Raw genomic sequence first — 25656 nt, forward strand, 5'->3', positions numbered from 1 at the left:
AAATTTTCTTTGGCTTGTAAAATAGTACATTGGAGACATTTTAAATAAGACTATTTTTTATTAATGTTTTCAATATTGACGTATAGTTCCTCTGAAACAATTTTCCATAAAAACCAGGTTCAACAATATTTATTAACTGCCCTATAACTAGTACATTTAAAACGAAGAATTTCCCTTAAAGATTACTTACAGGTGCAAGGCAAGACCAGAGTGAAGATGATACAGAATTCAAAGTTCTTCTGACTAGCTTGTTTCAATGCAGAAGTTAAAATTATGGTAGAAAATTATACTTTTTTTTTTTTTTCCACTTAAGCTCATTCAATGCTGACTCTCATAGAAAACTTTCCCTACTGCAGTGGGGCCTGAACACTCCTTCACTGAAATGAGCTCACAGCCTCTAGCTAGAACAACTAAGATTTTTCCTTAAACGGCACACCAGGTTGGTCCTGCTTGCTCCAGAAGTTTGTTATTCAAGAGCTGGTTGAGTTTCAGAGTGGGAACTAAACAATGATTAACCTGACCACTATAGGACTGTCCTGTTTGCTCTTCGAGCTGGCAGGTGCTCAAGGGCACTCTAGGTTCTCACGGGACTCTCCATGTCTCTTGCTGCTTTGTTGGTCTTCAGGTTCTGGATACTGAGAAAGATCTAGGGTCAAAACTCGGCTGAACATGCAGTCATCATACTGAAATGGAGAAAAGACAGTTAAAAGCCAGTTCCCCTAATAGGGAAAAAGTATTATTAAAGTAAAATAAGAGCTATTAGTGAGTCTGGATTTGCATTAAAAAGGAAACTCTTTGTACCTAAAAAGGTATCAGTTATCTGCATTTATATCACTTGTTTTTTAAAATATTATCTGGTATGAGATTTTCCATATCTCACATGACATATTTCCAGGTGGTTCCCTGACATTCTGTAAATTAATTTTTATCTTAGCTTAAAGGAAAACTCAGGAGGTAAACCCAACTGCCCAAAAACCAAATGACTTCAACTAGTTGCTCTGCTCCATTAGCTCAGGTAAGTATTGTGGATGGCTTAAGAAAGGTGTGTTCACAATCTAAAAGTTACTATCAACCTGGAACGTCTAGTGAGTTCTTTTGTTTTATCCTGTGATACTTTTGGAAGATAAATGGTTCTTTGTTCTATCATGGTGAATTTGTTTTGCTTCAAACATTCAAACATGACAGAAATGTGAACTATAATATTAACAGGTTACTCTCTGCAAGTTAATGTGTACTATTATTTTATGAAACAAAACTACTACTATTCTGTAATTTTCAATTTGCTTCTTTCACTTAAGATATATCTTAAATCTCCATGTACTGTCATAGGTAAATATCTGAATAGTTACTTTTAAGTCTTATTTGATTAAAAAATCATTTCAGCCTATATTTATTTACTGCGGAAGTCAAACGGTATCTACAAACTTCATTTGGAACTTTTAGTTATAAAAGGAAAGGCCTGTAGCTATAGGAGTACTAAGGTGGGTTTATAGCTGTTTCTCCTCTCCCCCGTAATTGAGCTTTACCTCTGGATAGACGCCTATTAGCGCATTAGCTCTGGAATAGAACTCTTCTTTTAAGGAAATGATGATCATCTGACACTGTTCTTGAGTCTGCTCTTTGATGTAACTTGATACCTGGGTGGAAATAAAAAGCACACATTTTGTCAGCAAGGATAGGCCTTGTTTGGACTTTGGGGACAGTGATTCTGCATGTCTCTGAGTCTGCCCATTTTAGGTGATAGGCACTCACTTGCCTCTCTGGTAATTCAGTAAATCCACCACAATTGCAGCCATGGAAATAGTTTAGATTCTAAAATATAAGAAGTAAGTAAAAAAAATGAACTTCATTAAACCTGTGATCTAAAACTTTAAGAATATGTTAATGAATACAGCTCTAACTTGAGATACTCTCATGTGAATCAGCCTTTATAATGAGACATTTTATGAGTGAAGAACTGGTATTTAAACTTCCAACTTACTATTTTGCCAACTCAAGCCCTGAAGATGGGAAATACATGGCAATTGAATACGTATCCATAATCCAGACATTTGGTTAGAGGTAAACTTCGGCTCCTCCGGAAGCTCAATTCCAAAAGGAAATGAGACTATGAGCAAAATATACTGGACAGAAATGAGCCTTGGTGAACAAACTACTTACAGCTTGGAGAACGACAGAGAAGAACTTAGACTCCAAGTAGCAACAGTCTAATGATACTTGCCCACTCCCTAGACCTCTCTGAGGGCTGGAGTGGGTCTGTGTGTGTATCGGTCCTGGCTGCACCCCAGAACACTGGAAACAGGCTTTGGAAGCAGGAACAGCAGTTTCCTTTGAGGAGTGAGTCACCAGCTAAGGTGAATGATGGGCGAGGAAGGAAACTGCTCTCAGCTAAGAGGCTGAATTCACAGAAGGAATGCCAGCATTACAGGCAACTAACTAATCGTAGCTACTATGATACAGGACTAAAAAAAGGCTTGGGGTAGTGAGAGGAAAAGAAAAGGAGATAGGATGCAAAGATGTACGGCATGCATTTTGCTTGGAGAGTAAATGTTGGGCACCCTGATCACAAGGAGTGGAGGCTGCTTCATAGTTGCTCATAGTACATAAGCGCTCACACTCAATTCAGCAACGGAGTGCCAGGATCATAAATCTCAAAGGGATAATGGAAATTAAGAGGTTTTAATACATAGGATAGGTGCTAATGGAAGTCTTAAGTAAGGCCTAGTCCCTGGAGATGCCACCAGTGCAAACATCTAAATTTTGCTGGAAGATGTGGATACCTTAAATGCAACCAAAAAAAGCAGCAATTCACAAAGATTTCCTGCTCCACAGAATATGGGATACAAAGTACAAAAATTAACCTTCTAAGGGGAGATTTCTCCCAAATGGGTCAGGCCAAGGAGTCCAGTCAGCTGATGCAGACTGCTGTCATTCAAGAGAGACAAATCAGGATTTTCTCTTGCTCATGTGTTTTCTTCTTCTCCCAGTTACCATGAAGTTTCTGGCATAGACATTTTTGTGTGGTGTGGAGTTCATGTGATATCCTTGAGTATCCTGTGCCATATTAAAAAAGGAGGGTCCTAGGGCCGAGCCCATGGCACACGCGAGAGAGTGCGGCGCTGGGAGCGCGGTGACGCTTCCGCCGCGGGTTCGGATCCTATATAGGAATGGCCGGTGCACTCACTGGCTGAGTACCGGTCACGAAAAAGACCAAAAAAAAAAAAAAAAAAGGAGGGGTCCTAGAAAGATTTGGGTTAGATGAATACAACTTGGGAAATGCTGAGAGACTACATTCATGCCATAAGAAGGTATCTCAGGCTGCGGCTTGGTAATGTCCCATGACTCGCCCAGGCATCTCACGTGAGACTCAACATAGTAAGAAATCAGGGAAGTCAGCTTCAGAGGCACAGAACCCACTGGGCAGCACCCTAAGACTGAAGATAAGCCAAGCTCACAAAACTAGGTTATAAAACAGAATGCCAGTTTACAAGTAAGTAATGAGAACTGTATCTGCCAGCGTGACCAGGACAGCCTTCTTGTAAGCAGCCGTAAGTGCAAAGCCCAGTCATTTCTGGAAGGTGGGTGGGCCTGGAATCAGAACCAGGACAGTCTAATTCATCCACCTCCAAAAATGGATGGCCCTAGCAGTAGGACCATGATACTGCAACTCTGCAGGTTGGAGCTGTCCCTGCTTTGGGTAGTGACGGGCACTGCCAGGGTTTGCCTTTGTCCTTTGTTCATGTTCCATGACTGACCCCATTCGCCTTTCCCAAATTCAATCTAATTACAGTCAAGCTATGTGAGCTGCGAGCCTGGGTCTTTAGTTGGCTCTGTACAAACTACCCATTGGTCTTTGAATGCTGCCTAAAATTTAACTTGCAAGTTAAACTGTGACCTTAGCTCCCTCACTGTCTGAAATACTGAAAACAGGATCATGCCCAAGTAAGTTTTGATAAAATTGGGAAGGTAGAATTTTATTTAGTGCTGCTATTCACAGACTTTATTAAACAACTAATTTGATCCATGAGATAAAACCCTGTGGCCTGCTATTAGTTGCCCTCTAGTTCTCAATATCTAGATTTGGGAGAAGCAAGTTATGGCGGTAGTAATGCTGCTGGTAGAGCACAGTGATCCTCATCTGACCTCTGTGTTGATTTCCTATCAAATCTTGAGGGTCCCCTAAACCTGTAATGAAAACAATCACCTTGCTTTTAGATATTTAACTCAGATTTTTTTACCGGTAAGTGGACCGTAACCCTTGGCTTGGTGCTGCCCGCACCGCGCTCAGCCAGTGAGCGCACCAGCCATCCCTATATAGGATCCGAACCCGCGGCGGGAGCGCCGCTGCGCTCCCAGCACTGCACTCTCCCGAGTGAGCCACGGGGTCGGCCCTTAACTCAGATTTTTAAAGTATTGATTTTTATTCAGCAATTATCATTGCTTGTCCCACAACCCTGTTTGTTCAAGGTAAACTGTCTTCTGACTGCAATTATAAATATTGTGTTGAAAATTAAAAGCAGAAAGAAACTTACTTTGCCAATGTTAGTATTGTCCAGGGATGCGTCCACTTCATCTAAAACAAAGAATGGAGCAGGCCGAAAACTAGAAAAAAAAAAACAGTAAAGTTACAATTTTCTGTTTTACAAAAGACTTGGAGGAAAGCATTAACAACATTAGTCAGAATAAAACACATCCTTTTGGATACTTTTGTCTGGGTAATCAATGACCTTTATGTTGCTAAATCCAATGCTCATCCTGTGTGACCTATGCAAGGAGTACTCAGTCATCCCCGCTCCTTAAAACACTAGGATGACACAGTCTACTGCCCTCACCCACTGCTCCCTCTGCATTTCTTCTGCTAACACTTCATCTCTCTGACCTTGAACATGGCCGTGCCCTCAGGGCTAAGGGTTTAGGGCTCTCTTGTCTCTAATTAACTCCCTTGGTGATTCCATCTGGTCTCAAGGTTTTAAATACCATCCAAATACTGACAGCTCCCAGTACTTCTACCAATCCTTCTGAACTCTTGCCTCACATGTCCAACTGCTTACTCAACAATTCCACGTAGGGGTCTAACCAGCATCTCACAGTCATCCAAAATCAAACTCCTTACCTGCCCTTCCAAAACTACTCCCTCTTGTGGTATTGTAGTAAGCTGCCTCTTACTGCAGCTCTTATCACTCTAGTTGATTAGGCCAAAATCCATGGAGTCATCAGTCCTTCACACTCCACGCCCTGTCTGTCAGTAAGTTCTGCCAGCTCAAACTTCTGTTCTCATCCTGGTCCAACCCATCACCATCTTTCACCTTGTCACAGTAGTTTTCAAACCCTGTGCCTGCCACTGCTGCATAAAGCCTATTCTTCACACATGCCAGGCTCACTCTGGCCTCAGGGCCTTGACACTTGCTACTCCTCACATCTAGAACATTCTTCCCGTAGCTATCTACAACTTGCTCCCATAATTCCTTCAAATCACTGCTCAAATGTTACCCTCTCAAACAGGCCTTCCTGAAACTCTTTAATACCACAAACCCTTCTACGCTACTCACTATCTCCATTTCCTACTTTTTTTTTTCCCCTCTATAGGACTTGTGATTTTCTAATATTCTCTATATAAGAGAATTAGTTTACTAATATACCCTATTTACTATCTGTCTTCCCCAACTAAAATGAAGTATCTGAGGCAGGCATTTTGTTTTGTTCACAGCTGTCTCCCCAGTGTCTGCAGTAGCACCTGGCACACAGTAAATAGTTAGTAAATATTGTTGAATAAATGGATGGTAACAGTCTTATTCTGCTAAGATTCCTTGTACAGAACCTGCCTCCTGCTCTCCCACAGTCCCCCTGCCATAATGGTCTTTTCTCCCTTTCCTGTGGTGACCTATTCCTTTTCCTTCTTGAGACCAGTGAACAAGGGTTGTCACACTCCTGTATATGTTCCTCGTCACGGAAATAGAGAGGCAGCATCGTCTATGGCTCAGATCTTCATCTAATGCTGTGAATGGTGAAAGCTATTATTTGCCTTAATTTTAGTTAACTTTTTGTTTCTTGATTTATTTTACAAAGAAACAGTATCACCATCATCAGAGGAAATAAGGAGGTTAAATACTTTTTAAAACAAATACTTAGCTTACCATTCTTTACTAAACAGCAGATCTCTGAATATGGACTAGGAAAATAATGTACAAGTTGGACTACTTTTTGTTTGTTGTCTTTGTTTCCTGGCAATCCTGATGTCACATTTGGCCATTCAAAATATTTTTCTTTCTTTTCTAGAAAGCTGGAATATAGCAACTATTGATAATAGAAACTGAATAAAAATCTGTCAAAGACTGAACTCTCTTAGATTTGCTGTCTACATTGTTGCAGGCCTAAAACATAACTTGAATTGTCTGGCTGAAGAAGAGTTTTGTATCACATTAGTAAATATTAATGAAGACAAATAGTTAATACGTCTTTTATAAGATGGTCTGCTTGGTTTCTGCCCTTACACAAAACCGAGTAGCTTGTTGTGGCCTTACCTGTGCACAGCAAACAGGAGAGCCAACGCTGCCACACACTTTTCTCCCCCTGACAAATTGTCCATCAGCATAAATCGTTTCCCTGGTGCTATGCAGTTATAGCTAATTCCCTCCAAGTAAGGTTCTTCAGGGTTCTCCGGGCTAAGAAATGCCTGAAACGCATTTTAGTTATTTAGCAACATTAGAAAAGCAACTAGTAAGTTTCAACTTGGGGCTGCCACAGAGTTTAAATGCAAAATATTCTATTGGTTAGGTTTTCCTCAATTTAAAAAAAAAAAAGTTTTTTTTTTTAAAGGTGACCAGTAAGGGGATCTTAACCCTTGACTTGGTGTTGTCAGCACCACACTCTCCCAAGTGAGCCAACTGGCCAGCCCTAGGTTTTCCTCAATTTTGATGTAAAAATACCAATGCCTGTAAGTAATGTATTTAAGTTCTACATGTAATCACAGGCAACAGGGTTGTCTGGGTAGAGGAAAGAGGGAAAACGTACTAACATGTCCAAGGATCAGGCCTTGCCACCAGACTGCCATTCTAACCTCTGCAGCATATGCCATTGTCTTATAAAAACAGTCTTTATTCAATTGACTCACTGGTTTATTCATCAAACATTTATTGAATGTCAGTTGTGGGCCAGGCACTGTAAATAAAGAGATGACTCCTGTTCTCAAGGAGTTAATGGGTTTATTTTAATCTTACTTTACTGAAAATTAGTATGTTATTTTCAGTTGAAATTCAAAATATCTGATCCAGGACCAAGTCTCAGTCATCAAAAAAAAAAAGAAAGAAAGAAAGAAAAAGAAAAAGAAAACAAAACCAGAGCAGGTAGTAAGTCCTGACCTACATCTCTATTCCACACTCAATTCCACAAGTATTTGCTATGGATGTTTATAATGCAGTGGGTGGTTGTAGCAAAGAGGCTGTCATTAAAAGGGACATATCTGGATTTGAGTCCTACCTTTAGTTCTTTCTCTCACTTGTTACTCTGTTCAACTTCACAAATCAACTGTTTTCCCAAGGTCTTCTACATGACCCTACCTTTACCATACAGACCTACAATTCTATAAAACTAAATTAGTACCAGACAACAGAATTTCAGAACTCAAGAGAACCTGGAAACCAAATGATCTAACCCACTCGTTTTTTTAGATGAAGAGACAGGCCCAGAGTTTTGTCCAGGCTGGCCAGTGTAGAGTGAATGGGATCTAAAAACAGGTCATTAGAGAACCAATCTTCATGAACTGACTTTGCCCTATAAGCAAGTCACTCAAATAATGTGGCAGTGTTTGTTTATTTCCCACCAGAAAAAAACCACTATCAATAATACAAAATTCCCAATAGTATTTTGGGGTGAAAAATACATACTTGGGCACTGTCGTTTCTGCAGAGCTTCTTGTAGATTTGATCAATTGAGATTAAGACGTGCTCAAAACACTGGCTGAAAAGATCGTATCTCCTTTTTTTCACATGTTCAAACTCTTGCCTACACATTCTGGCTTCCTTTCTGCTGGCCTCAAAAGCTAAGAGAAAATCAATGTTCTTTATTTTGGAAACCACTGAGGGGGCTTCTCTTATTTAAACTTTAAAGCATAAAATACTTTTAAAATTAGATTTCGAGTTTGGTTGTCTCGCGTAAATCTACCTTCAAAATACCTCAATTAATATTAAGGCATGGCTTTTACAATTGATGAGCCCTTTTTCTAATAGGGATAATTTCTAACTAATATTGACAAATTCTAACAAGTATTTAATAAATTTTACTGGTATTTCAAAAATCTGTTCTAAAATAACCAACATGTTTTAAATTAAGCAATTTTTCAAAAAGGAAGCAATTAGTGATTCAGTATTAAAAGCACACACATTAAGACAATAGAGATAAATATATATAATAAAAAAAGAGAAAGGCAGAATCTGGGGGATTGTTGTCAAGTGTTAAAGAAATCACAACACCCATGAATATGATCTTATTAACAGCTAAATGCAATTTCACCATCTGTGGATTCTTGCAACTTGTCTCTGGCAGTCTTTAAGTTCTCCTTGGCTCGTAGGTTTGGGGCTGCTGTCTTGCACAGAACATCTTCCTGGGATGCTATCTGCTGCAGTAGGAATCTAAGGTGGGCCTCGACTTCTTTATCAGTTTGTAAAGCCTATTATTGGCAAAGAACAACAGTGATGGTCATGCCTTTTACATCCAGATTGCTAAGGTAAGGCACACATGCAGGGCCCTTCACCATCTGGCCCTACCAGCTCCCTCTGTGCACCACCCTCCCCAAAGCCCTCTCTGAGCCTGGAGCTGCAGTCGCACCACAGTGTTTGTAGCTTCCTGAGTCGGCTGTGTTGAGTCTGCTGTGCTCTTTTATGGCTCTAGTGTTGTATATACTACTCTCTTGGAATGCACTTTACCTTCTTATTTGTTAATCTGGCTAAAAAGCACAAGTTTATATATCACCTTTATTTACTTGTTAAAAATATTGATCATCTACTATGTATTAGACATTGAGGATTCAATGATGGAAACTGTCATCTTTGCCTTTAAAGGGCTCACAGGGTAGTCAGAAATATAAACTGGCATTTACAACAGGGTGAAAAGACCACTAACAGGGCAAGCATAGGTACTACGGGGCAGAGAGAGATCCAGCCCAGCTAGAGCAGGTGACAGCCTGAAACGTGAATGGTGAATAGAACACACTCAAGGGAGGAGGGAAGAGAAAGTGTGTCGCATGCCCGTCCAGGAAAAGTTTCTTCACCTCCCAAAGAGGGTTAATTAATACATGGTAAAGGTGACATTTTAATTCACTGGGAAGAGAGTATTTGAAAAATGCTGGCGAGTAAATTAGTTAACTTGGGCCCTTTTTAAAAAATAGATTCTTAACTCATACCATAAACTAAAATAAATTTCAGATGAATTACAGAGGTAAATGAAAACAAAAGAAAACCATAAACGGGAAGAAAACGTTTACTCAGTAATGAGGTGGGAAAGGACAAAATCTTCTTTCTGATTGCCAAAAGGTGCCACAAATATAATCAAAGAGTCCAGCAAATCTAATAAAATATATTAACATATGAAGTGAAAAGATGTGGTGGGGGCCGGCCGGTGGCTCACTCGGGAGAGTGTGGTGCTGATAACACTAAGGCCACGGGTTCAGATCCCATATATGGATGGCCGGTTTGCTCACTGGGTGAGCGTGGTGCTGAGAACATCAAGTCAAAGGTTAAGATCCCCTTACCGGTCGGTCCTTTTTAAAAAAGAAAAAAGATGTGGTGGGTATCGCTCCTCAGCATCCACTCTCATTCCTTCCTTTCCATCACAGCCCATGCTTTTGACCAGGTAGGCCCATCTCTGCCTCATAGATCCTAGGTAGTAGATAGGGGTGGGCCTGCTTGGTCTAAGACAGAGACTACCGCCCCCTCCCTCACAGTGATTGGCTCAGGAGTGAACATGTGGCTCCATTTAGGCCACTGGGAGGAGAAGACAATTACTGGGGCTTGGTAGAAAGAACTTTTTCAGTCTTGGAACAGCACCACTACAAAAGGCAGCCTCTCTCTCCTCTGAAGGTTGTGGCTGTGGCTGGAAAGCCAAGACTGGCTGCAGTATTTTGACCTCATGAGAAACGAACCAGAGGTGCTTAATTAAGGGACTATGAAGCTGCATTGCAGGTCTTTGCTCTGCAGCTGTGGGGCAATGGCTACACTATCACCTACGGCACTCTGGAGAAGCCCCTGTACCTATTGAGGGTACTGCATTGGCACACTGACAGGGCAAGTTCAGGATGCTGGATTTGGCTACTTTTGTTGATGCAGGACTTCTCAACCTGACCACAGAAACTTTTCTTTGGCTAGACATGTCACGGTACTAGTGTTCTGCAGAACACACAGAGACACGATGATACAAACATTAGAAAAGTAACCTATTTACTGCCATTTTGTGATACTGTGATATAATAAATATATCTCTGGTCTTTGTCCTGATTCCTGGCACAGAGTTTCTAAAACCCTTGGAATTTCCTGAGTGACAGAGGTGAGAGGAGCATTTTTCGTTATTCATAATAAGCCCCTTTCCAACAAACCAGAGTTTATGTTGATGAGCTGACTCCTGGTTGCCAGAGGAACCAACCCCAGCCTCTCCTTTCTGGGGAGGGGAGAGAGGCTGGAGATTGAGTATATAATCACCAGGGACGAGTGATTTACTCAATCGTGGCTACATAGTGAAGCTTCCACAAAATCCCCAAATAATGTGGTTTGAACAGCTTCTGGGTTGGTGAACACATGGACATGCTGGGAAGGTGGTGAACCTGGAGGGGGTATGAGAGAGGACATGGAAACTCTGCATCCCACTCCCATACCTGGTCCTATGCATCTCTTCTATTTGGCTGTTCTTGAGTTTTATTCCTTTGTGATAAACCAGCAAATGTAATTAAAATATTCCGCTGAGTTCTCTGAATCATTCTAGCAAATTATCAAACCTAAGGAGGTGGTGGGATCCCCCAATTGGTCAGAAGTCAGTTGGTCAGAAGTAGGGGAAGCTTGACTTGTAACTGGTGTCTAAAGTATGAGCAGTCTTGTGGGACTTAGCCCTTAACTTGTGGGATCTGATACTAAGTCCAGGCAGATAGTGTTGGAATTCAGCTGAATCGCAGAATGCCAAGGTGGTATTCAGAGAATCAGAGAATTGCTTGGTATGGAAAAAAACCACATATTTGGTGTCAGAAGTGTTGTTGAGTATAGAAAAACTGTTTTTCCTTTGTATACTTCAAAATCCATTAGGGAAATCTACTTTAAAAAGAAAAACTCGATCATCTAAGTGTCTTCCTGTGATATTTAAATACTATATTCCATATTACTATGACTTAGAAACAATTGAAATCTTTCAATTACCTTCAAATCCTCACTTAGAGAGCTGTAGTCTATTTCGATGGCTCCTTCTTTTTCATAGATATCACCTGTTGCCTGCGTACTTTCTGCTTCGGTTCCCAACTGAAAAACATGTGAAACTGCTTTCTGAAATGGTGATCTCTATTCATCTGTCAGCCCCCAGCCCTCCAGTTCCTTGTCAACTCATTCAGATTAAAAGCTAACAATGGAGGCCTTTAAGGCCACGATGACCTGGGCCCTGGTCACCTAATTTCATCATGCACCCGTGTCCCGTGCTCACTCTGCTCCAACCACACTGGCCTTCTTGAGCACAGCAGGCACACGACCACCTCGGGGCTGGCACACTGCCGTCTGCCTGGACAACCTCCCCTAGATGTCTGCACCACTTCGGGTCTCACCTCCTCTCCTCACTGGCTGCCTTCAGGCCATCCCTGGTCTCTCCACCTAAAACTGCAAACTCGTCCCCACCAACACCCTATATTCCCTTTCCTTCCTTATTTTTCTCTTTAGCATGTATCAACACCTCACACACAAATATTTTACTTGTTTGTCATTTTGTCTGTATGTCTCTCCCCCACCAGAATATGAGAGAGGATTTTTGACCATTGTGTTCACTGCTGTATTCTTAGTGCCTAGTGCAATGACCGACAAAATATACTTCTATTTCCATATACATTACTCTCTGAACGAAGGAAGGAATAGCAAAGAAGAAACAAACGAGTACTTCTTCAGCTGTAGGCTGGCCTCAGGCCAAAACCAAGAACCACAAATTAAGAGGGAAAAAACAACAAACCTGTCACTCTCTCTTTTGTAGATATTCTCAGCTAAAACAAACTCAATGATACTACTTTTGGAATTAAGTCTACATTTTATGTAATACATGTGTTAAAACAGCTCACACAGAAGTTGAACTTGAATACAAAATGTATCGTTGAAACCTAAATCTCATGATTATTTTTTATGTGATTCGACATCGTCTTGTATTAAACTTCTATGTAAGTCATCTGGTGCCTTGCTACTCAAAGTGTGGTCAGTGGGCTAGCGACAGCAGGCCTCACCTGCCAGCTGTTAGAAATGCAGACTCTTGGGCAACAAGATTCCCAGATGCTTCCCCAGCACATTACGATTTGGGAACCAGTCATCTAGTAAAGTCTCCCCCACAATTTAAGAATCTTCTATGAGAACCCTGGCAGGTCAAAGTAACTTACTCTCTGTCTGAACACCTCCAACTTCTAGGCGAATGTCAGGTTCTAGCTCACAAGTGTTGTAAGACAATACTCCTACAACAATTGTAAGACAATCATTTTTAACCAGTGATCACTGTTAAGCCATCAGGAGAGAGACAACTCATATCTAATGCTGTTTTATTTGGGGCTTTGTAGAATATCTCGTACAGCATCACTATTACACCACCACCACTAGATGTGCTTATGAAATTCCAATTGGGGAACTCACCAGTAGATGCCCTCTATCTTTCTACTAGGAAGTGGCCTCTGCTCTCCAAATCTAGTATTCTCCTCAGGACCAGAAGGAACGAGTGTGGTCCACATGAGAGACCTTCACCTATTTGAAGAGAATCAGCGTATTCCCCAAACCTTCACTTCCCAACATGATCTGGCCTAGGTTTTCTTCACTATCCTGGACTTTGAAAGCATCATGAGTGAATGCAATCTTCCAGTGTAGCTTCACTAGCACAAAGAGGACAAGTATCTTTTTAAAAAAATACTTTGTTTTTCAGAGCAGTTTTAGGTTCACAGCAAAGTTGAGAGGAAGGTTACAGGGATATCCCATATACCCCCTGAACCGCACATGCACGGCCTCCCCCACTGTCATCTCCCACCACAGTGGTCCATTTGTTACAAGTGATGAACCTACACCGACACATCATAATCACTTGAAGTCCAAAGTTTTCATTAGCATTTGCTCCTGTTAGTGTAACTTCCATGGGTTTATATAAATGCATAACAACATGTACCCACGGTAAAGGTATCAGACAGAGTAGTTTCACTACCCTAAAAGTCTGTATTCCATCTGTTCATCCTTCACTCCTGAGAACCACTGATCTTTTTACTGTCTCCATAGTTTTGCCTTTTCTGGAATGTCATATGGTTGGAATCATACAGTATGTAGCCTTTTCAGATTGGCTTCTATCACTTAGAAATATGCATTTAAGTTTCCTCCATGTCTTTTTATGGCTTGACAGTTCATTTCTTTCTAGTGCTAGATAGTATTCCATTGTCTGAATGTACCCCAGTTTATCCATTCACCTACTAAAGAATAAATTGGTTGTTTCAAAGTTCTGGCAATTATTAATAAAGCTGCTATAAACATCCACGTGCAAGTTTTTGAATGGACATAAGTTTTCAGCATCTTTGGGTAAATACCATGTAATGCAACTGCTGGAACATATGGTAAGAGTTTTTTATTTTATTTCTTTTCAAGGTGACCGGTACAGGGATCTTAACCCTTGGCTTGGTGTTGTCAGCACCACGCTCTCCCACATGCGCTAACCGGCCATCCCTATATAGGGATCTGAACCCGTGGCCTTGGTGTTATCAGTACCACACTCTCCCAAATGAGCCATGGGCCGGCCCAATAAGAGTATTCTTAGTTTTGGAAGAAACTACCAAAATGTCTTCCAAAGTGGCTGTACCATTCTAGGGATTTCTGCAATGAAAGACAATTCCTGTTGCTCCCACATCCTCGTCAGCATTTAGTTTTGTCAGTGTTCTGGATTTTGGCCATCCTAATAGGTGTGTCGTGGTGATTCTGGCCATTCTGATAGGTGTGTAGTGGTGTAGGTGTGTAGCCATCTGTATATCTTCTTTGGTGAAGTGTCTGTTTAGGTCTTTGGTCCAGTTTTTAATCAGGTTGGTTTCTTATTTTTAGATTTTAAGAATTCTCTATACTTTTTCTTTCCTTTTAAAGTTTTAATTTTATTTTACTCACTTTTAATTTTATTGTGATAAAATATACGAAACATAGTGTATTTTCATTTACTATGAAACGTAAAATTTAAACTGTACAGTTTAAACTGTACAGTCCAGTGGCGTTATGTGCAATCACACTGCTGTGCAACCATCACCACCGCCCATCTCCAGAACTTTTCCATCATCCAAACTGAAATTCTGTATCTATTAAAAACAACTTCCCACACCCTCTTCCCCTCAGTCTGTTTACCACTATTCTACTTTCTGACTTTATGAATTTGTTGACTATTCTAGGCACTTCATATAAGTGGAACAATATAACATTTGTCTTTTTGAGTCTGGTTTATTTCACTGAGCATAAGGTCTTCAAGGTTCATCCATGCTGTAGCATGTATCAGTACTTTATTCTTTTAAATTTTTATTTCTACATATTTATGGAGTACAGGTGATCTTTTAATACAGGCACATACTGTAAATTAATTCACTTAGGGTAAGTAGCTTCGCTGATGGAGTTTGGATGTGCTGTCCCCTCCAAAGCTCATGTGGAAATCTGATCTCCAATGTGGCAGTGTTGGAAACTGATTGAGTCATGGGTGAATGAATGGATTAATGCTCTCCCTGGGGGAGGAGGGAGTAATGAATGAGTTCTCACTCTATTAGTTCCTGCGAGAGCTTGTTGTTTATAGGACCCTGGCACCGCCCCCCTCTCTCTCGCTTGCTTCCTCTCTCGCCATGTGATCTACTTGTACCCGCCGGCTCCCTGCCACTTTCCGCCATGAGCAGAAGCAGTCTGAGGCCCATGCCAGATGCAGCTGTCCCAGAATCGTAAGCCTAATAAACCTCTCTTCTTTATAAATTGCCCAGTTATAGCAACACAAAACAGACTAAGACAATAAATAGCTTTGTACCTGTTAATCTACCAGTTCCCTCCACCACACTCTCCCCCACCCTCCCTTCCCTCCTGGGCCTCTGGAAACCATTATTCTACTCTCTACTTCTATAAAAATCACATTTTAGCTTCCATACACGTGGTGTTTGTTTTTCTGTGCCTGGCTTACTTCACTTAAAATGACGGTCTCCAGTTCCACCCATGGTGCTGCAAATGACAGGATTTCATTTTGTTTCATAGCTGAATAGTATTCCATTGCGCACATATCCTATAGGGTTTTCTTAATCCGTGCATCTGTTGGTGGGCATTCAGATTGATTCCATCTCTTTGCTATTGTTAATAGTGTTTCAATGAACATGGGAGTGCACATGTCTCTTTGATATATTGGTTTTGTTTCCTTTGGGTATATTGCCCACTAGTGAGATTGCTGGGTCATAAGGTAGTTCAATTTTTAGTTTTCTGAGGAACCTCCAATGTTTTCCAATATGGCTGTACTAATTCACATTCCTACCAATGAGGTAGTTCCTTTTCCCCCACATCCTTACCAGCATTTGTTATTTTTCTCTTTTTGTTAAGAACTATGCTAACTGAAGAAAGATATCTCGTGATTTTAATTTGCATTTCTCTGATGATTAATGATGTTGAGCATTTTTTCATGTGCCTGTTTGCCATTTGTATGTCTTCTTTTGAAAAAGGTCTGTTCAGATTCTTGGGCCATTTTTTAATTTGGTTGTTTTGCTGTTGAGTTACTTATATACTTTGGATATTAGTCCCTTGTCTGATGTGTAGTTTTCAAACACTTTCTCCCATTCTGTACCTTGTCTCTTCACTTTGTTTAGTGTCCTTTGTTGTGCAGAAGCTTTTTAGTTTGATGTAGTCCCATTTATCTATTTTTGCTTTAGTTACCTGTGCCTTTGTAGTCTTGTTCCAAAAAGCACCGCTTACTCCAATTTTGTGTAGCATTTTCTCTGTTTTCTTCTTGTAGTTTCACAGTTTCTGCTCTTAAGGGCTCAGGGTCTCACAAACACATTATGGGTACCTAGGTCTTGCAGTACAGGTTCACACGCTGTAGCAGGGTTAGATATCGACTGCCCACACCAGGATCTGTGGCTGAGGCCCTCCTGACAGCTTGGGCTCCATTAGCTGTGACTCTGACCCTGGCAGGCTGAGAAGCACAGCACTAGCTCGACTCTGGGGGAAAAAAGGTACTCTGGAAGTTTGGACCTGGGGAGCAGAATACTGCTGCAATTTGGGAACCACAGCAAATGGGGCTCAGTTGTCACTCAGTTCCCAGAGGATGAGGCACCTTATAGTGGTGACTCTAGCTCCTGAAACGGAGGGACTCAGCACTATCTCAGTCTTCTGAGGCCAGGTGCAGTGGCAGCAAGAACCCAGAATGGAGGGGTGCAGCTTTTTGGGCTTTGGGGGGAAGGGAGAAGCATAGTGCTGACTTCACTCCCTGGGGGAAGGGTTTCTCAGCAGCTCAGTCTCTAGGTAAAAGTCCAGCTCCAGGGATTAAGAGTACCAGAGTTGTCCAGCCCCTAGAACAAGGTGTCTCAGCTCAGCCACTGCTCTGTTTCCCTGGGATGTGAGGCACTACATCAGCTCAGCCCTGGAATACACAGCTGCTTAGCTCAGCCAAGCAGCTTCTCAACTAAGACAACAATTCCCAAGGGGCAATGCACCCCTTCAGCTCAGTCTCTATAGGTGGACTGGGAGGGGTAGTTTAAGATTCCCCCAAAGGGAGTATGCAGCTTTGCAGCTTTAGTTCTAGCCTGAGGGTGAGGGCACAGCTACCCTCCCCCTGACCCTGGACACCCTCCTGTAGCAGTTCCAGTTCTAAGAAGGTGAAGAAGGCTTCTGAGCCACAGAGGGTGGGGTACAGTGTCATCTCCTTTAGGGGAGTACAACTGTGTAGACTCCAAGCAGCTCCTTCAGCTGGGCTTAATGCCTGTCTATATATTTCAGATTTTTATCGAATATGTCTTTTGCGGGCCGAGCCCATGGCGCACTCAGGAGAGTGCGGCGCTGGGAGCGCAGCGACGCTCCCGCTGCGGGTTCAGATCCTATATAGGAATGGCCGGTGCACTCACTGGCTGAGTGCCGGTCACGGAAAAGGCAAAAAAAAAAAAAAAAAAACATGTCTTTTGCAAATATTTTCTCCAAGTCTGTAGTTTGTCTTTTCATTCCTTTGACAGTTTCTTACACAGCAGAAATTTTTAATTTTAATAAAGTCCAACTTGTCATTTATTTATTTCATGGGGCATACCTTTGGTGTTGTCTAAAAAGACACCACCAAACACCTGCTTGGTGTTCTCTGAGCTTTCTGGATCTGTGGTTTGATGTCTGACATTAAATTCAGGAAATTCTCAGTCCTTGTTTCCGATATGTCTTCTGTTACTTTCTTTCTTCTCTTTCTGGTATTCCCATTATAGATATGTTACACCTTTTGTAGCTCTTCCCACAGTTCCTGAACATTCTATTCTGTTTTTATTCTTTTTTTTTTTCTTTTTATTGAACCAATTGATTATACATATTTTGGGGGTTCAACATTGACATATGTTGATCAGATCAATATTACTAGCATATATATTGTTACAAATCATACTTATTCTTTATACCTCTTGTTCAATCTCTCCCCTTTCCCCTATCCCTCCCCGCTTCCCCCTCTAATTATCCTAGATTTCTTCTCTCTTTCTGAAAAGAGTAATGGTTACTCTGTTGATTTGTTACCTAGATGACCTGTCCAATGCTGAGAGGTGTGTTCAGGTCCCCCAATATTACTGTAGAGCAGATGCTTCTTCTGGTGACAAGTGGGATAAGCTTTGTGGACAGAGGCAGCCTCTTCTTTTCTTTATTCTCTACTGGTGACTCTCCCTGTGTCAATGCACTCCAAAGACTGGCAGACCATCTGCATTGTGGTTGTGGCATCTAGCTGCTTTCATGGCAGCCGTGGTTATTGTGGTGGCTGTAGTGGGCCACCCACACAGAGGTGATGTTTTTAGCATGCTTACCTAGTTGGTGGTGGCGATGGTGGTGTGCCTGGTTGTGGGAGGAGGGTCCGGTTCCCAGATCCACACCTCAGGATCCCGAGCAGGCCCCATGGCACTGGCAGTGTGCCTGGTTGTGGGTGGAGGGTCCCTGTTCTGTTCTTTTTTTTTTTTTTTTTTTTCAGTCTTTTTTCTCTTCACTTTTTAGTTTTGGAGGTTTCTATGGAGATATCTTCAAGCTCAGAGATATCCTTTTCTCAGTCATGTCCAACCTATTAATAAGCCCACCAAAAAAGTTCTTCATGTGTTTTTGATCTGTAGCATTTCTTTATTGTTCTCTTAGAATTTCCATCTATTATGGATTGGAGGCTTAGTCCCCACGGTGAAAGTGTTAAGAGGGTGGGAAATCCTATTATGGTAATTGAGAGGTGGGGCCTTGAAGAGGTGATTAGATTCTGAGGACCATGTCTAGAGGATGGACTAATAAATGTGGTTATAGGCATGGTTCTGAGAGCTTTAACAGAAGAGCATATAAGTTCTCTCTCTCTCAGCCATTTTCTACCATGTGACACCTCTGAATTGGTGTAAAGCCACCACTGAGGACCCTCACCAGATGTGTTCCTTGGACTTTGGGCCTCCCAGCTGGAACTGTAAACAATAAATTTTGTTTTCTTATAAATCATCCAGTTCCAGGTATTTTGTTAAAAGCAACAGAGAGAGACTAACATACCATCTCTCTGCTTACACTGCCCACCTGATCTTTCTGGTTTTCTACCTTTTCCATTAGAGTCCTTAGCTTATTAATCACAGTCATTTTACATTCCTCGTCTGGTAATCCCAAGACCCCTGCCATATTTGAGTCTGGTTTTGATGACAGTTCTGTTTATTCAAACTGTATATTTTGCCTTTTAGTATGTTTTGTACTTTTGTTCTTGATAGTCAAACATGATGTACTGGGCAAAAGGAATTGCTATAAACAGGCCTTTAGCAATGTGGTGGTGAGGTTTGTGGGGAGAAGCATTCTACACTCCTACGATTAGGTCTCAGTCTTTACAAGCTTGTGTCCATGTTCTGTGAACTTCACAAGTGTTTCTCAGTTATTTTTTTCCCCTTAGGTGGAACAGGGTGGCTAGAGTTGACTGGAGTTGGGTATTTCCCTTCCCCCAGAGGAATCAGGCACTAATATAAAACCCCAGAAGGTTAGGCTCTGGTTAAGTAGTTTCACCTGAGGGCAGACCTTAAGAACAATGGAATTCTCTGGCTCTCAGAATGGTTCCTCTCCTCCTCCCCCTGCCTTAAGCATAAGGGGATTTTTCTCTGATATTCACAGTGCCTGGATCCCCTGAAACCAGACTTTTTTCTCTTTTTATCTCTTAGATTTGTCCACACTGAACCTCCAGCAATTCAGAAACTACAGTTTAGGTTTTCCTACCCCAGTAGCACTGGTTCCCCATGGAGGTTTCTGCTCATGGGTTTCTCCTCTGGTAAAATGTGATGCCGTGTATTCAACTGTCTGTCTCTCCAATTTGGGGGCAGCAATTTGACCTGTGACTTTATTCCTCATGAATCTAATAAACTATTGATTTTTCATGTTGTTCAACTTTTTACTTGTTGTTAAGACAGAGTGGCCACTTCCAAGCCTCTACATGCTGAACTGGAAACTGGAAGTCTCACTTTTCTTTTTAGATAATAATTCACTATGAATTCACCTTAAAGTTTTAATACCATGCCTGCTTTGAAATACCTTTCCATAAATACGGAAGGCTTTCATGCTAATAAGATATAAGTAATTTTACATTGAGGGTGGGCATGCTGGAGAATAATTCTGAAGGTTCAGTAATTGAAATAACAATGGAACCAGAACAGCAACACTGTTACTGACCAACATTTATGGAGAAGTCAGTCATTAAAACTGCTTCCTCCTCTATTCCATTCTATAACAAGCCTCTTTCAAATTTACCTTGCCTTTTAAACAGACTTTTTCTTTCTGTAGTACAATGAGTACTGTTTTTCTGTTCCCACCTACTTCTGTTGGTAACAGGCCCCCCTTCCCCTCTTTTCACACCCACAAGAGTGAGTACAAGACCCAGAATAAGCCAATCCAAATTCTCTGACAAGATTTTTTTGAGAGAGGGCAGGAGAAAGTTTTTTGTCCCCTCTAGTCAAAGCCAGCGGTTTACACCTCCAGCTCTGTGGGGAGAGTTGATCTGGGAAAACAAAGCCAATACATACTGAGCAAGAAAGAGCAGCATTCAAGTTCCCAGATTCAGCCATGCGCGAGACCTCCTCCACTCCACCCCATCCCTTTTTACTCCTACTTTCTTTCTTTTTTTGTTTTTTAATCTTAAAGCTATTTGAGTTGGGTTTATGTCATTTGTGGCCAGGAAAGGGTCTTCTCCTTTCCTTATCTCCTGTCTAGAATGTGATATCTGTTAAAAACAGAGAAAAAAGACAAAGACTTTTCAGTATACTATCACACCAGAATTGTGCTATGAGAAGTGGTCAATATTAGCAAGAGAAAAGCTTCTTTTATAGATGTTTCATTCTGAATAACCCAAAGGACCCAAGGCCTTTTATGGAGCTGAAAACTGAATGGAACTGAGTGAATTTCTGAGTGTCTGGAGGCACCATAGAAAGGAGAGGAGGACATGGAAGGGAGACCAGAGAGAAGAGATTGACTAACACACTCAGTAAGAACTCACAGATGACTTGAGAGGCAAAATAAATAACTACTTTCACTATACTCGGGATTAGCTAATAGTAAGACATTCTTTCTGAACTAAACAGTCATCTTTCCCTAACATGAGGGACAGAGGTAAGGGCATATACTTCCAACCATCCTAAAGTATGCTGTATAATAGAAATGTGGTGAAAAAGAAAGAAAAAAAAGGCCAACAGGGAAATGTTGACCATTAGTGGGCCTGGGTTTTATCTTGTGATTTCTTGGCTGTCCATTCTTGCCTCTCCCTGCACTCTCACCACCTCGAGATACTCAGTGAGACCTGTTTCTTCCAAGAACCACCTTGATACAGTTGTTGGTGAAGGTGCAGAGCAAGATCCCTCCACACATTACCTACAATGTTACGAGAGTGCAGGGAACTGCTCCTGCTGGAAGGTGACTTGCATACAGCCTGCGGTTCATTGTGCAAAAATGTTCTTAACTCCAATAGCTTTAATTCTGTTTTCTTTTGTGTATATAGTATGTAGGTAAGAAACACAGATCCATCCTGTAGAGCTAAGGAGACATGATTAACAAAAGAGAAAAGAGAAATGCACAAAATTCCTAATCCTCTAGAGTGACAACCATTGTGCCCATTTTCCTTACTGGAAGAAGATGTCTTCCCCACCCCTAAAGGAGTTATAGAACAAAAGAAGGAATAAGCAGTCAAAGGGCATTGCATTAATTTCCATACAAATGCACATATTTTAAAATCATTTGATAGAATACCTCCACTTCAATGATGTCATCCAACGACCCCAACAAAAGAATTATTTCAGTGTCTTGAACTCTGCAATCAAGCAGCATGTTATGTTTCTCTAATCGTTTCTCTTCCAGAGAAGTCTGAATGGTTACAACTTCTTTTTGCAACTTTCCCACTTCCCTATAAATACACAGATATGAAAGTGATTTTACTCATTGTGTAAAGTACCACCAAGGAAGAAAAATGTATGTTATAAACTTCCATGACGAAATATTTTTTCCTGTTAGTGCTATAAGCTCTAGAGTTCTCTCATTGATGCTACTAATTTACAAATTAACACTCCCGCAAAAGGCCATGAATGTAATTAGTTAATCCAAGGGAACATTTTTCAATAATAAGCATTACTGCTTTAATCAGGGTTAACAAATATACAGTGCTTTCCTAGTTACTTTATTTTTAAATCTGTATAATTTTTCAAGCTGCATTTTTCCCTTAAATATAAGCTCTACATTTTAGAATCTCAAACCAAGACAAAACGTCTCTTAGCAAGAAAAATGTCTTACCAAGTTAGTTATTACACACCTACTAATCTGAAGTTTTTTTACCACCACCACCATTAATGTAAGGCCTTCTATCTGAAAGTAAGGGCTTCGGTTTTACCAGCTGAAACAATGTGGGATTTTAAAGGGACCTAGAAAGAGGACAGCGTGGAGGAGAGCGAGGGAGGGAGGAAGAAGGAAGGAAGGACTATGGTTTTCAAGAATAGGAAAACGAACAAATGAGTTTCTTTAAACTAAATACAAGAGTAAAAGAATCAAGAGTAAACAGACTTTAATTCTACTCAAGAATCTTAGACAAAGAACTTTCTGAAACACTGAAGATCTTTGGACAGTGAGGAAAATTGTAAAATGCCAAGAAGCTGAGCAAAAACAGAGAGTTCATTTCATCTGATCACTTATGGTTGTGTCCATCCTACAGGAAAGCAGATGTCATTCTGGTATGACATGCCAGCCAATTCAAAGCATTGTCACAATCATGGCTAATGTATGTTCATCGTGTTCCAGGTACTATTCTAAGTGCTATATGAATATTAACTCACTTAATCCTCACAGCATTCTATAAGGTAGGCACTATTATTATCCCATTTTACTGATGAGGAAAGTAAGGCATAGTATGTTAAGTAGCAAAGCTGGGACATGACACCAGGCAGTGTGGCTCTACATTCTACTCTCTGACGCTGTATGCTATGTTGCACAGACTACAGGGAATCTCTGTACCACAAGAAGATACCAGTATCAAGAAGGATTTAAGGTAAGGGACTCTATACAGGTTCATGTTTTCATCCACCAAAAAGAATCATTTACTCTAAACAACTAACTACCTCTCTTGGTTTTCCCCCAAATTAGAATGTTTGGGCTGGCTGGTCAGCTCAGTTAGTTAGAGCATGGTGTTATAACACCAAAGGCCTTGGATCCATTCCAGCCAGATGCAAACAAACAAACAAACAAACAAAAAAACAACTCACAATATTTGAAATTTCAAATTGATGGTATACATGTTTAGAACTCTGGTTAGGTCTTTGCAATTGATGAATTCTTAATTACCTATCAACAGCCAAAAACTTCTTCCGTTCCTCTTCAAGTTGAGTTTGAACTTTGTCAATGTTGGACTTCTGAGTGACCAATATGTCTTTAAGTTGCTGCCGCTTTGCCGTGACTTCATCCACGATTTGCAGACAGTTTTCTTCAGTCTGAATGGAGAGGATTTGCACTGTAGATTTACCATCTTTTATGTGAGTAAGGTCAATAAATTACCTTATTACTAATAAAACCAAACCATTCGTTCCATGATAAGTCTCTTTATTCTGTGTGCTGCTCGAACCTCTATCATAGATTGTGACACACTCTCATTCTATGCTTTTGGAACCTGGTAATCACTACCTGCCTTCATCCTTCATTTGGATTCATTCCTCAGCTCACTGCCATTTGACTTCTGTTCCCATTGTCCAGTGAAAGTGGTCTTGCTACTATGACCTCTAATACGAAATTAAACAGACATTTTCCTGACTGTGCCTTTTTGACAGTCTTCATCACATCCTCCCTCCTGAAACTCTGGGGCTTCTATGATAACACCTCTTCTGACTCTCCTCATAACCTAACTGGTCACCTTCCAGAATCCCATCGTTGTCCCACGGCTCTTCACTACCTACCCTCCCTGCCTGGGGTTCTCAACCACTCCCGTATGGTTTCAATCTACTCTCATAACCAGCAACTCCCAAATCTGTATCTCCAGCCTAGACTTCACCCCTTATGTACGTACTCTTTAACTACCTGCTGGAAATTGCCATCTGGATGTTACAAAGGCAATTCAAGCTCCAAGGGTCCAGAATTTTCTCTCCTTAACCTGATCCTACCATCACCAATCATCCAGGTTAGAACTTAGCAGTCATTGGTAGCATCCCCTTTGCCCTCCCTCCCACTTCAATATCCAATAATTCATGAAGCTCTGCTGATTTTAAGGATTTCTCAAATCTGCACCCCACTCCTTCTATCACTATTAGGACACTTCAGGAGCTCAACATGTTTATTCAAGGAAGGATGTTATAATTTCAATAGAGAGGCACTTCAGCCACCCATTATTACCTTCTTTAGGTTATCAATGTCTTCTCTACCTTTCTGGATAGTTTCTTTTAATGTGTTGGTCTTTTGCAGTTTCTCCTTAAGCTGATTGCGACTATATTCCAGCTGAATATTAAGCCGAGTTTTTTGCTTTTCAAATTCTAGTCTAGTATGATAAAGTCAAGCATTGTAAGTGGTAAGCAGAGTACAGTGATTTTTTAACTTTTTCATATGGAATTTTCAAAACAATACAAAACTGGGAGGAATACTATAATGAACCCCCTTGTAGCTCTCACTCAACTTTAATAATTATCAATTCTTGGTCAATCTTGTTTCATCTTTAACTACACTCACTGCCCCTTCCCACCAGGCCTCATGTAATTTCAAATCTGTAAATATTTTCATATGTATCTCTGAAAGTGAAATGAATTTTAATTCATAACCATAAACTATTACAGATAAAAAAGACAATAATCACCCAGAGTCACAGAAAAAAAGAAAAAAAAAAAAAAAAAAAAAAAAACAAGGGATATTAGAGAGTATTTTGAACAGAATGAAAATAAAAATACAACATACCAAAATTTGTGGGATACGGCCTAAACAGTATTTACAGGGAAATACATAGCTTGAAATGCTTATGTTAGAAGAGAGATCTAAAATACATAACGTAAACTTTCATCTTAAAAAGCCAGAAAAGGAGTAAATTAAAACAAAATAAATAGAAGGAAGGAAACATTCAACAGCAGAAATCAATAGCATAGAAACAGACAAACCACAGAGAAATCAATAAGACCACAACCTGTTCTTATAAAGGATCAATAAAACTGATACACTTCTAAGCTAGATATTAGGAAGAGAGGACAAATCACCAATATCAGAAATGAAAGCACATCAGTATAGACCTTGAAGACTTTAAAAAGGTTAGAAAATATTGTGAATAACTTCGTTAATAAATTTGACAACTCATAAAATGCACAAATTCCTTGAAAAACACAAACTAGCAAAGCTCACCAATGGAAAAAAATAATAACTGGAACTGTACTATGTCTTATTAAGGAAACTGAAAATTAGTAATTAAAAAGCTTTCTGGTATTGCCTGTACTATATTGTTTATTTCTTTAAATCATTCACTTTTAAAATTCAAGAAATCTTATTTTTAACAGGAGATTTTCATTTATTATTATTAATGGAATGTTTAGTTTTAAAAGAAAACATTTTTTGTTATAAATGAAAAACAGTATATCATTTGACATAAATTGGAAATGCTAGTAAAATTAAAAGCTGTAAAAAGCAAACCAAACCACAAGCCTTCCCACAAAAACGGTGAATGGCTTTGGTTGCCTCATTGGCAAATTTTACCAAACGTTTAGGGAAGAAACAATACCAATTCCATACAAACTCCTCCAGAAAAAAGAAG

The 25656-nt window shown here is 40.5% G+C and overlaps 1 protein-coding gene across 1 annotated transcript in view; it reads right to left on the reverse strand.

Annotated features, from left to right (window-relative positions):
- Nucleotides 1-563: 563 nt before the first annotated feature.
- The window catches only part of LOC134368955 (structural maintenance of chromosomes protein 1B-like), a 73375-nt gene continuing 48282 nt past the window's right edge, over nucleotides 564-25656 (reverse strand). Inside the window, exons 16-25 of the mRNA XM_063085193.1 lie at nucleotides 24264-24405; nucleotides 23226-23371; nucleotides 21648-21801; nucleotides 11394-11492; nucleotides 8509-8665; nucleotides 7884-8038; nucleotides 6522-6673; nucleotides 4533-4602; nucleotides 1527-1637; nucleotides 564-683 (exon numbers count right to left, since the gene is read on the reverse strand). Of these exons, the coding sequence (XP_062941263.1) occupies nucleotides 564-683; nucleotides 1527-1637; nucleotides 4533-4602; nucleotides 6522-6673; nucleotides 7884-8038; nucleotides 8509-8665; nucleotides 11394-11492; nucleotides 21648-21801; nucleotides 23226-23371; nucleotides 24264-24405 (1306 nt within the window). The remainder of the gene's footprint in view (nucleotides 684-1526; nucleotides 1638-4532; nucleotides 4603-6521; nucleotides 6674-7883; nucleotides 8039-8508; nucleotides 8666-11393; nucleotides 11493-21647; nucleotides 21802-23225; nucleotides 23372-24263; nucleotides 24406-25656) is intronic.

Source organism: Cynocephalus volans, chromosome Y (assembly GCF_027409185.1).
Source record: "Cynocephalus volans isolate mCynVol1 chromosome Y, mCynVol1.pri, whole genome shotgun sequence".
Classification (NCBI taxonomy): Eukaryota; Metazoa; Chordata; class Mammalia; order Dermoptera; family Cynocephalidae; genus Cynocephalus; species Cynocephalus volans.